The 14,947-nt window shown below is 46.6% G+C and overlaps 2 protein-coding genes and 1 non-coding gene across 4 annotated transcripts; all 3 read right to left on the reverse strand.

Annotated features, from left to right (window-relative positions):
• Positions 1–50: 50 nt before the first annotated feature.
• gmip (GEM interacting protein) lies at positions 51–7,608 on the reverse strand. Of its 2 annotated transcripts, none has more exons than XM_088357981.1 (21): positions 7,389–7,608; positions 6,585–6,675; positions 6,350–6,431; positions 6,073–6,109; positions 4,950–5,075; positions 4,484–4,548; positions 4,311–4,418; positions 4,145–4,225; positions 3,848–4,009; positions 3,643–3,780; positions 3,401–3,585; positions 3,243–3,325; positions 3,091–3,153; positions 2,953–3,021; positions 2,731–2,873; positions 2,483–2,659; positions 2,150–2,287; positions 1,888–2,087; positions 1,485–1,812; positions 1,052–1,154; positions 51–729 (listed from the first exon to the last, which is right to left on the reverse strand). In XM_088357981.1, exons 1-21 carry the CDS (start codon positions 7,432–7,434, stop codon positions 221–223), a joined length of 2,934 nt encoding a protein of 977 aa, XP_088214107.1. In that variant the 5' UTR covers positions 7,435–7,608; the 3' UTR covers positions 51–220. The 2 variants fall into 2 exon arrangements, with proteins under 2 accessions (XP_088214107.1, XP_088214106.1); XM_088357980.1 differs by having other exon boundaries at positions 3,234–3,325; positions 7,389–7,607.
• A 717-nt stretch (positions 7,609–8,325) lies between these two features.
• Positions 8,326–14,879, reverse strand: colgalt1a (collagen beta(1-O)galactosyltransferase 1a). Its single transcript, XM_088357987.1, has 12 exons — positions 14,519–14,879; positions 12,148–12,258; positions 11,967–12,084; positions 10,770–10,904; positions 10,506–10,710; positions 10,029–10,148; positions 9,887–9,963; positions 9,605–9,711; positions 9,390–9,522; positions 9,191–9,318; positions 8,922–9,128; positions 8,326–8,851 (listed from the first exon to the last, which is right to left on the reverse strand). The coding sequence occupies exons 1-12, from the start codon at positions 14,734–14,736 to the stop codon at positions 8,584–8,586; spliced, it is 1,827 nt and encodes a 608-aa protein (XP_088214113.1). The 5' UTR covers positions 14,737–14,879; the 3' UTR covers positions 8,326–8,583.
• On the reverse strand, positions 12,558–12,630 carry trnam-cau (transfer RNA methionine (anticodon CAU)). Its single transcript has one exon. It is a non-coding gene; the product is annotated as a tRNA-Met (tRNA).
• Positions 14,880–14,947: the final 68 nt, after the last annotated feature.

The raw sequence follows: 14,947 nt of genomic DNA on the forward strand, positions 1-14,947 counted from the left end.
AAGGAGGGAAACTCACCTAACACACCACAGGATAATCACTCAGGAGAATATTTTCAAGACATCCCATGATGATTTTTTTTTTATTATTTGTCGTTATTATGTATATGCTTTGTTTGAGTCCATTTCTGTCTCTCAAGGTACAATCTAGACTAGTGTGAAGGCTACAAAAGCAGAACCACCCCAGTGAGAAGACATTGTGAAAGTAGCAAGTTGCTGGTGCTCACACAAAAAGTTGTTCCTCCTTGCCTGATTGGCTGCGCCTCAGCTTCAGACCGGACAGAATCTTCTGCGAGGGTGAGGTGAAGTGATGCTCCGTGGGAATTGCCCTCGGAGAGTGACACAATGCCTTCCTCTGTGCACCAACCGGGGCGCAGCTCACGCCGAGGTCACCCGCCGGCTCCAGTCCGAGCATGTATTGCACCACATCCCGCGGGCTGAGAGGAGGAACGTCCTCAGCAGCACCGGCGGCCCGGTCCAAACTCCGGGAACGTCCGTTCGCGGCTCGCTCCGGGGAGGAGCTGCGACTGCTGTCTGGGCTTCCCGGAGCATCGACGGAAGGCGGCGCGGGCCGTCTGGGGTCACGGTTCTGCCCGGCGGCTCGTCCCCTCGGGTTGTTATGGCGGTGGTACTTGACGGGCTGCCTGGTGAAGCGGTACTGCGGCTTGTCCAAGACAAAATCCCGCATCGGGTCTTGATGAGTCTTGCTCGGGGCTCCGCTCATAGCCAAGACTGGGACACCAGGAGGAGGAAAAACACATGTTGTTTTTTTAAATAAAGTTTTTTAAATGTATGTCTTCCACAGAGCTCCAAAGAAGAACTGAAAACAAACAGTTGAACGCACTCAAACAGAAAGCGCAGCGAAGGAAGGAAGTGATTCTTACATAACCACAAAAAGGTCCCAAAGTGAGAAAAAACAAGGAACTAAAAAGTCAGCCAGCAGGACCAAAACACTTGATAGAATCATCTTAAAAATGGACCACAGAAGAATAATTATTATTTCTACAAGCCGACTAATTTGCCATCTCTGTTCTACAGCTCTAGTCCCGCCTACCTGCTCTGTTATTGGCTTCGGGGCTGAGCTGGTCCACTGCCTCATTGGATGAAGACTTGTCAGATATATAACCCTCGCTCGACTCTCTCTTCATTCTTTCGCTCTGTTGGAACGACATAAATTGAGGGGCGTTGGATTCTAGTCGCCTAACTCGGAAAGATCCAATGACAGGACACGGACAAAATTATTGGGACACAGTGGTCGCATCAAAAGTAACTCTTTAATCCTGCCAATAGCGCATTTAATTATTAATTTAGCTTTTTAATGGTTTTCAACTTGCAGTATTGGGGCGGTGTCCAAATACTAGCATCTACATTTCGGCTTCTCAGAGAATGTGAAATTGAAACAAGTGGGAAGCAAAAGAGGTGAAAAAAAAAAGCAACAACATGCAAGCAAAGCAGTCCAGTGAGGTCATCTTGATAAAATGACTTACTTCTAGTGAGTAAGGCCGCTCCCTGGAAGATGTTCCTTGTTCTGGTCTGGTGTCCAAGTCCTCATCCAGAGGACAGGTGTGTCTGGGAGGGGTCTCCGGAAGCGGACCGATTGGGGCCGGAGGAGGAGTGGCCGTCCTGGCTCTCTGCCGGAGGACGAAGATCTTGTCGTGGTGCGAGATGAGGAAGTCCACCAGTGAAGCCTGGTAGGTGTTTTCCTGCAGGGCCACCGCGGGCTGCTCTGTGCACACCGGGGGGCGCAAGAGAGTCGGACCGAAGACGATCCCCAAGTTGTTGGAAGACATTTTGTTTTCGTTGTTTCTGGAGACCCTGCAGGCAAGTGTGGGAGATAAATTGAAGCTGCATGAGGCTTCAAAATTCTGTACCCTGTTGAGTTGAACTTACTTGTGAAGATGGCGTATGAGGTGTTGCAAAGTGTTGTAACGGCAGGTGGGGAGTTTCCGCAGGAGCTGCTGCAGATTTCCAACGAGGTCCATCAACTTGTTAGCGTCTTGCGTCGTTTCCCAATCGCCAACACGCTGGATGCTCCTCCCGGCCGCGATGAACTCATTGTAGAGTTCAAAGGTCAGCAGGGGCTCCGGAAGCTGATCGGCAACAAAATTAAAATAAAGAGGGGAAAAAAAAATCTACAAGTTGTCCTACGTACCTCCTTGAAGAAGTGCTTCAGGATGGAGGTGATGTCATGTGGAGACACCTCCGAGAGGTCCACGTCCTCTTTGAGCTCCTCCAAGGCCTGGCATAGCTTCTGTACGCGAGGCTTGGACCCGCTCACCCGGTACACACCCTCGGTGGGAAAAAAGACAAATGATGCTAAAAGATGCTAATTTATTGCTAGTCGCTAACGTTTAAGCTCGTGTCATTCATTGGTAGTCTGCATGCAAAGAGATGAAGATCTCTATTCCTGTATTTTCACTTAAAACTATCTGAGATCTTGTAATAAAGATATCCGAGAAGGGTTCGAGATTATTTTCCTAAATACCTGCAAGGAGAGCGCACGACTCTCGATCTCGCCGGTGCAACGTCGCACCACAAAAGGGACATCGTCCGAGGTGTCCCGCAGCAGTAAGGACAGGGGAATGCCAAACAGCGACCCCTTGTGGTTGTCACACTCCATCTGACACACATCCAGGCACTTCCGGTGCAAACCCAGCCCGCACTGAGGGAGGCAGAACGGGAATAAAAATGGAGCCGCTCTCCGTTGAAGAATTGTGTTAAAGGGACACGCACCTCTTCGCATTCCACGCCGTTGACGTAAATATAGTTGTCACACTGTTTGCATTTCACCATCTTGCTCTTCAACTTCTTCAGTCGGTGAGTTAGCGCCGCCCGGGATGGCGTGCGAACTTTGACCCGCTGGCCGTCGAGGCACTCTGGAGAAAATTAAGGATGGACGCCATATTGAAATAATCTACATTTTGTTTTTATGGACACGAAGGAGAGATCACAAACCAGATTCAGACGCCACGTCGCGGTCATCCGTGTCCTCCAAGTTGTAAGTTCTGTGAACCCTCCCGTGAGCTGCCATCAGGAAAGACAACACTTCAGTTTCGGATATTGCCGAGAAGAACCGAAAAGACTTGAGATTACCGGGACTGGATAGAGACTCCAAGCTGCCGCCGACGCTCTCGCTGTCGCTGAAGCCAAATCTCCCTAACGAGCAGCAGATGCATTGATTACTCCCCAATCAAATTGAGGCGAGGATTTTTTTTACAGACAAAATGGCGGCCTACTGGAATCACCGGGTTGTCTGTACGGACTCTCCTCCGTAAGCGGCGACGAGTCCTGAAGGGACCTAAGTGGGTTGCTGGTTTTCCGTTTGTTCCTGAGATCACATCACGAAAGGAGCCTCAATTTTTGATCAGTTCTGCAATTTAAAAACGGACAGGTTTTTCCTTACCGTTTTCCCTGATGTTCCTGAAAGGAGAAGTTCTGCAGAGGTGTCTCCTGGCGTGGCGTTCCGCGTACGTACATCAAGTAGGGCTCGCCGGGCTCCAGTGAGCGGCACGTTAGCTCCAAATTGTGATAGGCCAGAGGAACCGGCTCGGTCTGCTGCCGCTGGTAGTAGAACATGTTGACGGTGACCTGGCGGAAAAGCGCGTTAGCATGAGGATAGGTTTGCGCGGAGACGCTAGCACCCACCTGCTTGAGAACCGTGTCCCCCTGACAGATGAGCTTGCGGGTGTGGGAGATGATTCTCTCTTTGACCTTGACCAGCTCATCCTGGTGGATCTGGGCATCCAGCACGCACTGTCTGTAGAGGAGCTCAGACTCCATCACCTTGAGAACATTGGGTTTTGTTAAGATTGGAGTCTCAGGAGGGACTTTTCCAGAAGACCGCTCTTGCCTTCGTCTGGGCTTCATCCTTGGACTTTCTCCTCTTATCCATATTTTTGATGCCGCCTGGTTCGTCCACGGTTTTAGCCGTGATGGCTTTGGCCTTCTGCAGTTCTTCACAGCGCTGGTAGTATTGCTGACGAGACTTTTTCAGAGCCGTAACCGCTTCGTTCTAGGGAAACACGCAGAAAAGATTACATGCTAAAAAAAAAAAAATGCTGACCTAATCAGGGTCATCATCAAATCACAATGCCATGACGCATTCTTGGGATGTTCCCAAACCGGGCCGTTGTCCTAATTCGCTCACCATCTTCCTCTGCTCCTTCACCCACTGCTCCTTGAATTCCCGCCGCCACTTATCAATCTCATTCCTCTTGGCAGCCAAGGCCTTCGAGACAGGCGAGAATGGATTAACAACTTTGCGTGGCGGCGACCTTCTTGAAACAACACGGAGGAGCACAACTCTGCCTTACCTGGTAACAGCGGCTGTGTATGAGGTCCGAAGTCCTGCGAGAGTTCAAACTGTTCTTCAGGTCTTGCTCGAGAGCCATGGCGTAGATGTACTGCAGCGGCATCGTTTCCTACGTGACAACGACTTTCGATTAGCACGGGAAGAAGCAAAATGTTCAGAATCATTTTTGTCTACCTGTGCTGCCAAACTGGCTTTGGCGGCTTCCGATGTCTTTGTGAGATTTTTGGCAAATTCTTGTTCTGTCAAGGATAAAAAAAATAAAAAAAAGGTCATCGTGGAATGTCTTGATTTATCACACGTTACAAAAGTGGGACATCACCTCAAGTTGCATTTGAAATGTTTTTGTCTGCTTTTGTTTGACCCTAATTTTCTCTCTTTGTTGATATGAAGTGAGTCACTGCATACTTTATCCCTGTCGCCTCTCACAACCTTGCTCCAGTCTGCTAATCCTCCCTTGCTAATCCTTTCTGCATGTGGAACATCTAGTCATCACTTGAATTTGACAAAAACAACAAAAATCTCACACAAAAGCTGAATCCAAACTTCTTCCTTTATGAAGTTCATAAATAGATTGATAAATATTCATCAATATATTTAGCTAGCTAACTAGCAACACAATAATTAGCCGCTGTGCACTCACCCAAGCTGAGCTTCTTCTCCATCCATGCCAGGAGGTCCTTGGCGTAGCGGCACCACATCTTGGCGTACTGTAGGGCCGTCTCCACGCCATCCTCGCAGCGGCACAGCGCCAGGTCGGCCTCGTGGGCTGAGAAGGAGTACATCAGCATCACGGCAGCAAAAAAAAAACTATCAGTGAAGCCCACTCAGAAGCTTGCAGGACCTCCACTCAGAGAAGCGAGTCATAGTTTCCAGAAGACGTTCACTTAGTCGTCCCACCCAAAAAAAGTACTTTGCATAAGGCAGAAGACACAAATGATCGAGGGAGTGTTTTGGAAAATAGGCTGAGTGGGTGTTGATACAGCAACCCCCCCTTCCTCCTCCTCCTTGTGGTTCTTCCTAAGAAACTCACACAATGCGGAGGACAATCGCACATCTCCTCCCCAAAAAATGCTTACTCAGCCTTCGTCTCATTTAGAAATCAATATCCAAGTAGATTGTGCTGCGTCCTAACTGTTCCGAGCGCTGGAGGATTAGTTTGCGCCAACTCGGATTGCAGACTGATGAGCTTTCTAGGTTGGCCACCTGCCCAGTAACACTTTGAACAGAGTGCTAAAAGGCCTGATGGGTAATTCATCCCGGCCAATGGGAGCAGGGAACACATAAAAGGCTGCCAGGGATCTTTTTCTCTGGGCACACTCGAATTAATACAACACACTCAAGAATGAAGTACTGTCGGGGGTGCAGACAAATGCAAAAAAGGAGCCGCAAGCCGACCACAAAAAGAAGCCCGGCAGTGAGTCGCGGTTTGGAGATAAATGTTGTCATGCGCTCGCCACCTTCCAATTGCGGTTTTTCCACACTCCCGTTAGATCTGCTCGTCTCCCGCTGCGAAAAATGCTAAGTTTAGTCGTCGCTTTTCTGGGCTTCATTTGTGTTTGTAGACTTGCAGGCGTTAATGCCTCGCCCGGTAAAAGAGGGCAGCTGCCTGCTGCTTAATCTGTATCCTAATCTTGTTACGGCGCGGCAATTACAATTCGAGGAAGACACTGTATGGAAAAAAGCAACGGGAATAAGGGATGGGAGAAGATTTTTATGAATGATGAACAGGAAGAGGAAGGCAAGAAATCATAAAGGAGCCTTACCCGAGTTTCCATCACCTTCAATGGTAACGCAGCGTTCCTACAAAAAAAAAATTACATGACTACATGTAACCTGCTATTTGCATCGGTTCGTAAATAGTGAAAATCTATTTATAATTGACGCTCATTGAAATACAATGGAGAAAAAAAAAATGGAGATCTTCCCCCCCAAAAAATATTTTAAAAAAGTCATGATAAAAAAAAACATTATTTATTTTCCACAATCAACAGCACCCCAAAAAAAATCCTGAAACAAAATTAAAAATATTGGAGCACTTACAGCTGGTTCACTGTGCTCTGCGAGATCTTCTTCCTCGCCAGTGTTGCACTCGAATGTGTCGGACACCAAATCGTCCGTGTCACTGAAAAGATTTAAAACTCACATATATGTAGTAGACGTATCAATAAAGTCATAAAAATTCAATTCCGATGGTTTAATGAACAGCTCTCAATCACAAGCTAAGGGTGTGTAGACTTTTTATAACCACGGTATGTAGAGTATATACTGCACTTACATGGCGATAAATGATAACTCGAGGTTGTCAAAGTCTCTGAAGATCTCGCTGTAGCGCTTGGTCTCACATTTCTGGGGTGCTTTGATGACATCTGAAATAAAATATTTAAAGGTTAAGCAACCACCCAAAAAAAAAAGAAGATGGGGTCGGACTAGTTATGTTTTTCATCTTCTGTTAGGTGTGAAATTACGCTTTCTGCACATGTGACTTCCTTCTAGAAATGTGCTCAATCAGATTAAACCACAATTTTATTGCAGGGAAATAAAAAAAAAAGCTATAAAACCAAGAGCTCATAAATCAGAAGCTTCACATGTATCTCAAAGGAACCAAAAAAAGAATTAGCATGTCGTTACTAAAATTTTATTGGCTAATTTGAACATGAATCTGGTGCGTCAAACGAGACACGCGTCTCCTCGTTGGCCAACCGCATCCTGTTTGCTGTTGGTGCCTTGACACAGTTCTGCATTCACAATGCCAAAAAAAAAAAAAAAAGCTCACCTCAGATTGCGCAATCACTCGCTAGCTGTTAGTTGTGGGCCGAAAAAAAAGGAGGCCAAAAATTGCAAAAACAAAAACCGAATGGGCCTAATAAGCAAAGCCACCATTTATCCTTTATATTAATTATTGCCATTTTGATCGCTCCGAACAGCTTAGCCAAAAATGATTTTCAGGAAGTCGGTCCAGCTCTGACAAAGAGGATGTCGAGGAGTTCAGCACAAAGAAAACAACACACTCAGTCGATAATTCCAGGCGGCTTCAAATCCTTCGCCAACTTCATTTTAAACATTTCAATTTTTTGCTCACCTGTAACCTGAGGAGATTCCTGACCCGGCTCCTGCTCCTGGTCCATCTTGTCCACCAGGTTGACCTCAAGCCTCAACGCCGTCCGCGCACAGGTCACATGATCACGCCACACGGGGTGGAAAGTCTTCCCAAAAGCGATCTCTGGCACGTCACTTGGAGACGGCCGCCGTCTGCATCTTCATCTACTTGCGAGCTCGGCCTGTTGCTGTAATAGGAAGAGGAAGTGCGGCTAGAAGCCGCGCCTACGCTCAGCACTTGTGCTGGAGATGAGAAGATACCAAACATCAGTTAGTATGCAAATTCAACTTTTACTTTCATCGCTGGTGAAACGCTCAACATACACTTTATTTAATAGTTGTTGTTTTTTTACTCAGCTTAGTCAAAATAAGAAGGAAATATATCACGCTTGGTCAACTCCCAAAAAAAAGTACTTGGTCATTGTGGCTACTTGGACCACCAACGGAGTTTTGTGTCACTTTTAATAAATGAACTTAGCAAATGTCAGACGGATAATTACAAACGTGCGCCTCGACAGACACACATAAAGTGCACGTTTGGATCGAGTTATGGTGCTAGCCAAAACAATTTTGCGGAGCTTGCATCTGAGGCATGCAAAGCGTTAAACCCGAGGAAACAAAATGTTCCATCCCGTCTTATTTAAAGAGCCTTCAATCAAGCTAGCGCAGATGTTTAATCATGAGATACATGAGATTTCCGTGTGTGTGTGTCTGTGTGTGTGTGTGCACGTTTGATGTGCATCTGTAAACGCTTTGCTGTTGGGCGGTTTGTCTCGTTGACAGCTGCCAGCCCGAGCTGATGTGGCGACGTGGAAATTGCATAGGTGGCAGCAGAGAGGGCATGTTTGTCACATTTGTTCTTGAAAGCGTGTCAAGATACACCAAAAAAATATTCCGAAGAAGAAGAAGAAGACAAGAAGTTGCATCCACCCTTTTACTTGACTAAAATTCCAATTCACAGTGTAACGTCACCTTCGGACCAAGAAAGAGATGGAGAGCTTCTTTTCTGTATGACAGACGCACGTTGGGTACTGCAAATGCCAACCCGTGTGGCAAGTCTAGTGCCGTTTCCATCGGAACACGTTCAAAAACTTTTTTTTACATCCTCCCGCTGTAATGCAATGTAGTGTAAAACGACAACAAAAAAAAAAAGTACTGTTGTTTGGATAGAGTTCCGCTCACAGCTCGTCCCGCGCCGTGCTGTCCAACGGCGACTGCAGCACGTCCGAGTTCTGGGCTTCGGTGCTGAGCTTGCCCTGCTGGTGAGTTTTGCCCGAGCGTCCTCGGTCCCAGTCCGTGCGGACCTTGTCGTTGTCCCACACGGTGGACGTCTCTGTATCACTGATGTAGCCTGAGTCTCCCGTGTAGTGGGTGGGGTAAACCAAAAGGGGCTCCGCTGAGAAGGCTTTCAGGTCACGCGTCTCGAACTGCTCCATGTATTCAGACCTGGGGGGTCGGGGGGGTCAAATTTAAACAAACCTACAAATCCAGCATGGGCTCACGTCGGAATGCTTACACTGGATGTTTGTTGTACATAATGGGCAGAAACTCATCCACGGGCAGTACTCTCTTCAACGGCTCGGCTCTTAACAGCTTCTCCGCTCCTTGCAAGGTGATCATGTAACCCAGCGTCCAATAGGAATAGTCGGCTTCCACCAGGTTGTGGACATTAGGCACCGCCTTCTCTGAGTGGTCCACCTGCATTCGCTTGCGGCCGATGTAGCTGCAAATACAATTGGGATTCAAAGTCTGGAGCTGGAGGAGGCGGGGCTTGAGAACGCTCACATGAGATCCCAGTCGAGTCCTTCTTCCTCGATGTCGTCCATCAGGTACATGAGACGCCGCTTGAAGAAGATCTCGAAGCGCAGGTCGTCTTCGATCACCAAAGAGGTGAGCAGGCCGCGCTCGACAATCTGAACACAACCGTTTATATTCATTTTATATATTTTTTTTAATTTGCTTTACTCCATCATGATTTGCTGACCTCCTTCCAGATGTTATAGTGCGAAAGGAAGCATCCCAGCTCTCCTTTAGTCAGCGGGCGGCCGTGGTAAGGGTCGCTGTAGCCGGGGAGCATGCGGATGCCCATATTTTGAACGTCGCTGGTGTTCAAAGCCCTTCAAGCAGATGAGGGGAACAGGAAAGTTGCAGGATAGTGGTTCTCGAGGACAGGATTGACGGTATAAGGTCATGACTCACGTTCCATCGACAGCCTCCGTGACCTTGCAGTCAATCTCCTGCTGGTAAAGAGCTCTCAGCATGCGTTCCCGGCGGTCGGTCCGCCTTCGGAGGTTGATCATGAAGACCTGGATGCATGAGCAGCAGGTGGATTAATTCCTTGACTGACAAATTTCATCAATGCTAGTTTTATTAGCCTGTCTATGGTGCTTTGCATTGTGTGTTAGCATTAAGCTAGCAGACTTTTGTAATTCTCTTTGGTGTAGGTACTACTATTTTGTGCGGGGAAGTTTCCCTGATTACCTCATCGAAGTCCATTTTGTCGGGTTGTTTCAGGGGAGCGGGAATATAATCGGACGGCAACACCGGGGGATGTCGCACTGTGAGGACAGACAATTTTCACGTTAGTTTACGGTTTAGCCGAGTTAGCACTTCCACTCCTCACCTTCAACCTCCATCAGGCAATGCGTGAAGCTGTCGGCCTCGTCTTGCAAAGTATTGTGGCCACGCAGCGGCACGGGGAGGTAGCCGTACGTCTCTCGGTTGCACACGAACATCTGCACGTCTGTCCGAGCCAGAGGATGACATAGTTAGCGTAAAACAAAGAAAGCAATCTAGAGAAGCACTCTAAGGAGGATATTTTTAAACGTAGATCCCTTTTGTGGTTTTGAAAAAAATCTTTGAGTGTTTTATAGAAAAAAAACATCCACTTAAAATGTATATATCACAACGTGGTGCTGTAACCTCGAACTTTAAGTAGCCGCAAGACCGTTTTCGTGTGCTATTATTTTAACCCAACCCAACATTTTCCATCTTTCACATCACACTTCAACTGTGAGCTATTTATAACCTCCATCAACATTTAAAGACTCAAAAATAGACTTCGAGAGAGAATGTCAATCAAGATTTCGTGGCCTGTCACCTGCCATCCGAGCCGAGTATGCAAAAACGATGATGTCATCGAAGGCCCAGTTGTACTCCGGGTGCGGCGGGTGGAAAGCCAGCTGCCTGGAGGCCTCCTTTCGAAGATCGATCAAGAAGGTGGAGTGCACCATCGGCACCGCAAAACAGCCCTTTCGCACCCGCTTCCTTATGGGCATGTATGCCGGAGTGCGCTTGTAGTAGCCCTGAACAAACAAATCAGGTATCAGTCGACGGTCATCATCGTCGTTATCGTCCTCCATACCTGGCTGGACATTCCGCACCAAAAGTTGGAATAGGCCGCACGGGAATCCAACATGGGGGCGATGATCGTCTTATTTTCGCTAATGAGACTCCAGAGCACGTTCGGGTTGGTGAGCAGGTTGTCGCAGTCCATCAACTACGTGAAAATAAATAGTATGAAGATCTTTGCGACATTATAACCAAAATGATATTCAATAAACTCTTAAGAAAGTCTAAAGAACATTCATAGCGCAACAAACCTGGATGTTACATGCGGCTAAATTACACCCTGAGCTGAAGCTGCAGCAAGTGGGCGAGGCTTGCGGAGTACAAATAGAAACATGCACAGAGGTTCATCGGAGTGCCACCGCCAGAAGACGTCGCAGAAGAACCACAGACGAGGCAGACAAATATGACAGGGTCCAATTCCAATATGATTTCCAGTGCCAAAAAAAATCCCTGTACTTATCCGTTGACTATTATTGGACAACAAAGATACACCAGCGTGGAGGTCGGAATCTTTTAGCTGTACATGGATTTATTTTTTTTTCTTGACAATTCAAACTGTGCCAGATTTGGCCACAGATTGCAGATTTGTGTTTATTTCTATTGCACATGGCAAGGCTATTATAGTTAATCAAAACTAGCAAAAAACATTTTCTGTGTGTTTTCCGAGCAATGAAATGCCTGTGCATGACTAAGAATGCTGTGACCTTAAAAAAGTTGTTGTATTTCTTTCTATTATGGAAGGTGCCAAGAAACTGTCATACTACACTAATTGTATCAATTGTGGGCCTAGCGCTCTTATTTACCGTATTTTCCAGACTATAAGGCGCACCTAAAAACCGAAAATTTTCTCAAAAGCCGACAGTGCGCCTTATATATGGACCAAATTCCTAAATTTAAACTGGCCCGAAACATTGTGTCATGAAATCAATCATAAGTGGCCCACTGAAGACTATGAATCATGAATCAAAAAGACTATGGATCATCATTTTGTGATTATAAAGTAATTTGTTGCGTCTGAAGTTGAAATAAAAAAGATAAAATGGAGAATGATTTGATTTGGATTAAACATCTGACATGATGCATTAGTGCGCCTTATAGTCCGGTGCGCCTTATATAAGGACAACGTTTTAAAATGGGCCATTTATTGAAGGTGCGCCTTACAGTCAGTCCAATGCGCCTTATAGTCCGGAAAATACGGTAGTCGACCTACCATGAAATAGTCGGCCCACATCTCCCGTGCCGACTCCAGTGCGACTTGCCGCAGCTTCATGATGTGGTCGTAACGGGGGTCCGGCCACTCCTTGGGACCTTCTTCGCCCTCATATCGACTGCAACAGACATCCACGTCTTTGAACTCCTCATTGTCCAAAAAACATCAGCAGTCAACCAACCTGGGCTCCTCCTTTGGCCTCCATTCCACATAATGGTAAAGACTCTGCACCTTCACGAGCCAGTCGCGCAGGATGGCCGTGGTGTTGTCCTCGTTGTGATCGGTCGCCACCCTGTCAAAACAGACAACAACATGTAGAGGGGCTATAATGTACCGCTGATACAAAAGCAGAAAAATATGACACCTCCAGTTATGTAAGGGCATCACATTGTGTGCAGCTGCGGGAATGAGAGCAAGTGTCAACCATACAAAGCTAAAAGCATAACATGGAGTCGCATTAGTAAGACTGTCTAAACAAAAGCAATTTTGTTCAGACAGTATTGGCCAGTCACTTAAAATGGCTGAGCCTCTTTGGTAAATATTAAACGAAGACCCCCCCGCACAAATGGGCGAGAGAGAAAAAAAAAACTTTGCCCCGTGTGAGGCTCGAACTCACGACCTTCAGATTATGAGACTGACGCGCTGCCTACTGCGCCAACGAGGCTGTGTGCAAGAGCGGCTTCAGTATGCACTCAAGTACCGGTACGGCAAGAGTGTGCTGACGTTCTTAAAAATGAATTACAAAGATAAGGCCAGTCGGAAGGTAAAATGAAAAAAAAATAAAGTAGATGCTTTTTGGCATTTGTGAATGTTTGTCTTTTTGGATTTACACAGTCTTCTACTATTATATCGAAAACGCTGTGGATTTTGCAACTTCAACGCTCGACTCAGCATTTTCAATTTACTTGCTGGCGGCTTTCAGTTTTTCTCCGATCATTAACATTAACAAAAACATGTTTATGCATGATAGCATTAGAGCAAACATTTGGCTTGCGGCATTCTCACAAATAGCGGTTACTTCCTCGCTGTCTGGATACATGCCAGCATGTGTGAATGCTAGCTCTTACCAAACACATATTTGATGCTTAGCCTTTCATTTCCAACATGCAAATATGTGAACTTCCTGACCCTTAACATTAAAGTGAACTTTTAGACATTCATGTGTATGCCATTAGACACGTGAAGGGGTCCCTCAAGGGTCAGTCCTTGAACCCCTGCATATGGCTTGGGTCAATTGTATGAGGTTTAGTGCTTTTTTGGCAGACTTATATACAAGTAACGGCCCAATTAAACAATCCGAGTTCCCTCCGAGTTTCTCTTTGCTCCATGTCTTCCCTTTTCCTCCTTCCTAAAATGAGCAAAGTCAGAGCTTTCTTTGAAAGACTTAAATATCCATCTTGTGGTGTCACCAGCGGCAAAATCTCAGCTGTTATTTACTGGTGGCTTTTGTTTGTATTTCACAGCATTAAACAGTGCAGCTTTAACATACACAACAGCTTCGTGTTGTGTTGCCAGACAACCATCAGCAGCAGCTTTAGTCTTTTTTTTTTTTTTTCCCCTCTGGAATGGACAACATCCAGACAGTCGGGAATGGGACACATTTCTCACGACTGTGAGAACACTGCAGCAGCTCCCTGCTAAGCCATCACTCGTCTACAAGTCCTCAAACATGACGCGCAGTCTCTGTGCTCCAATAAATGTTTGTCCAAAGCTTGTTGATGCTACATTCACAAGTAGCTTTTTTTTTTTCTGCCTTGCGTTAAATGTAGACACAGACTCCATTTCTGATGGCTTGCTTACATAAAAACATTCTTCCACATGTTGTTTACAACACAAGACAGCTGCATGTATAAAACTTTCATTACTTCTGACCCGTTTTGGACAAACACCAAAATGAGAGGGGGGCAATTAACTGCTCGGCCCACACGAAAGGCACCACATAAAGGTGAAGTTGGTGTGTGACAAGCATACCTCCTCGGGGTAAAGGCGCGGGTGGGCTGTTGCGGCATGTTGTTAAAACTCATGGCAGAGAAACACAGAAGCTTGCACCGCAACTCACTTTTACTTAAGGCGCTGCGCGTTAATTTAAAACTGGATGTGAGTTAATGTTTAAAGACCTTGTGAAGTGAATTCAAAGATTTGTTTCAAAAAACATTACACAGGGTTGAAGATGAGGCGTGGAAAATAAAAACCGTCCCTTCAGACAGCCGCTTTAGAGCGCCCCATTGTCTGCCATGAGTGCATGCAGGTGACATAAACCAGAACTACATACCCAACAAACCCTTTAAAAACAATCCCCGTGAAGTTAGCGTGCTTTTCCTACTCCAGTGATGACAGGAGATGACTGTCCAGCAATGGACCCAAACACCTAAACCCCGCCCACCTCCCCTCCACGTATACAGATCAATGGATAACATGCCCACTACATACACACGTGCAGCACAGCATCATTTTTTTTTTTACAGCTACTTGCAAACACACATCAGCGATCAGTTCATGCATGTAAAAAAAAAAATTGTGAATGAAACTGAAATGCAAACGTTCTCACTCACCACACAGCGATGCGCTCTTTGGGGTAGTTGAGATGTTCCACGGCTCCAAGCACGTAAGGCAGGGAGTGCTCAGAGTTGCGGCAGATGAGGGCGAGGACGACCCTAGGAGCCAGAAGTGGGGACTCGGGGCTCCAGCGCTCCTCGGCGAAGTAGCCCAGGGAGGGCGTGCAGAAGCCGGACAACAGGGACAGCAGAACCAAAGCGACGCCGTACGTCATGATGATTCCTCGGGTGGGATCGGGGTGGGGGGTCTTAATAAATATATGCGAGCGGTGACAGGGATGCACACAAGGTGCTATGCGGAGATTGTCTCCGTTGGATGCATTCTTATCATAAGAGGGGGAAAAGGATACTGTACTGTTGTAGCGGAGCTGCAAAGTTGGGATTTAAAGGGGAGGACGGTGTTATGTTAAAGGGGATGGGCCTGGC

Source organism: Syngnathus floridae, chromosome 17, assembly GCF_059516105.1.
Source record: "Syngnathus floridae isolate MCC-2025c chromosome 17, RoL_Sflo_1.0, whole genome shotgun sequence".
Lineage (NCBI taxonomy): Eukaryota > Metazoa > Chordata > Actinopteri > Syngnathiformes > Syngnathidae > Syngnathus > Syngnathus floridae.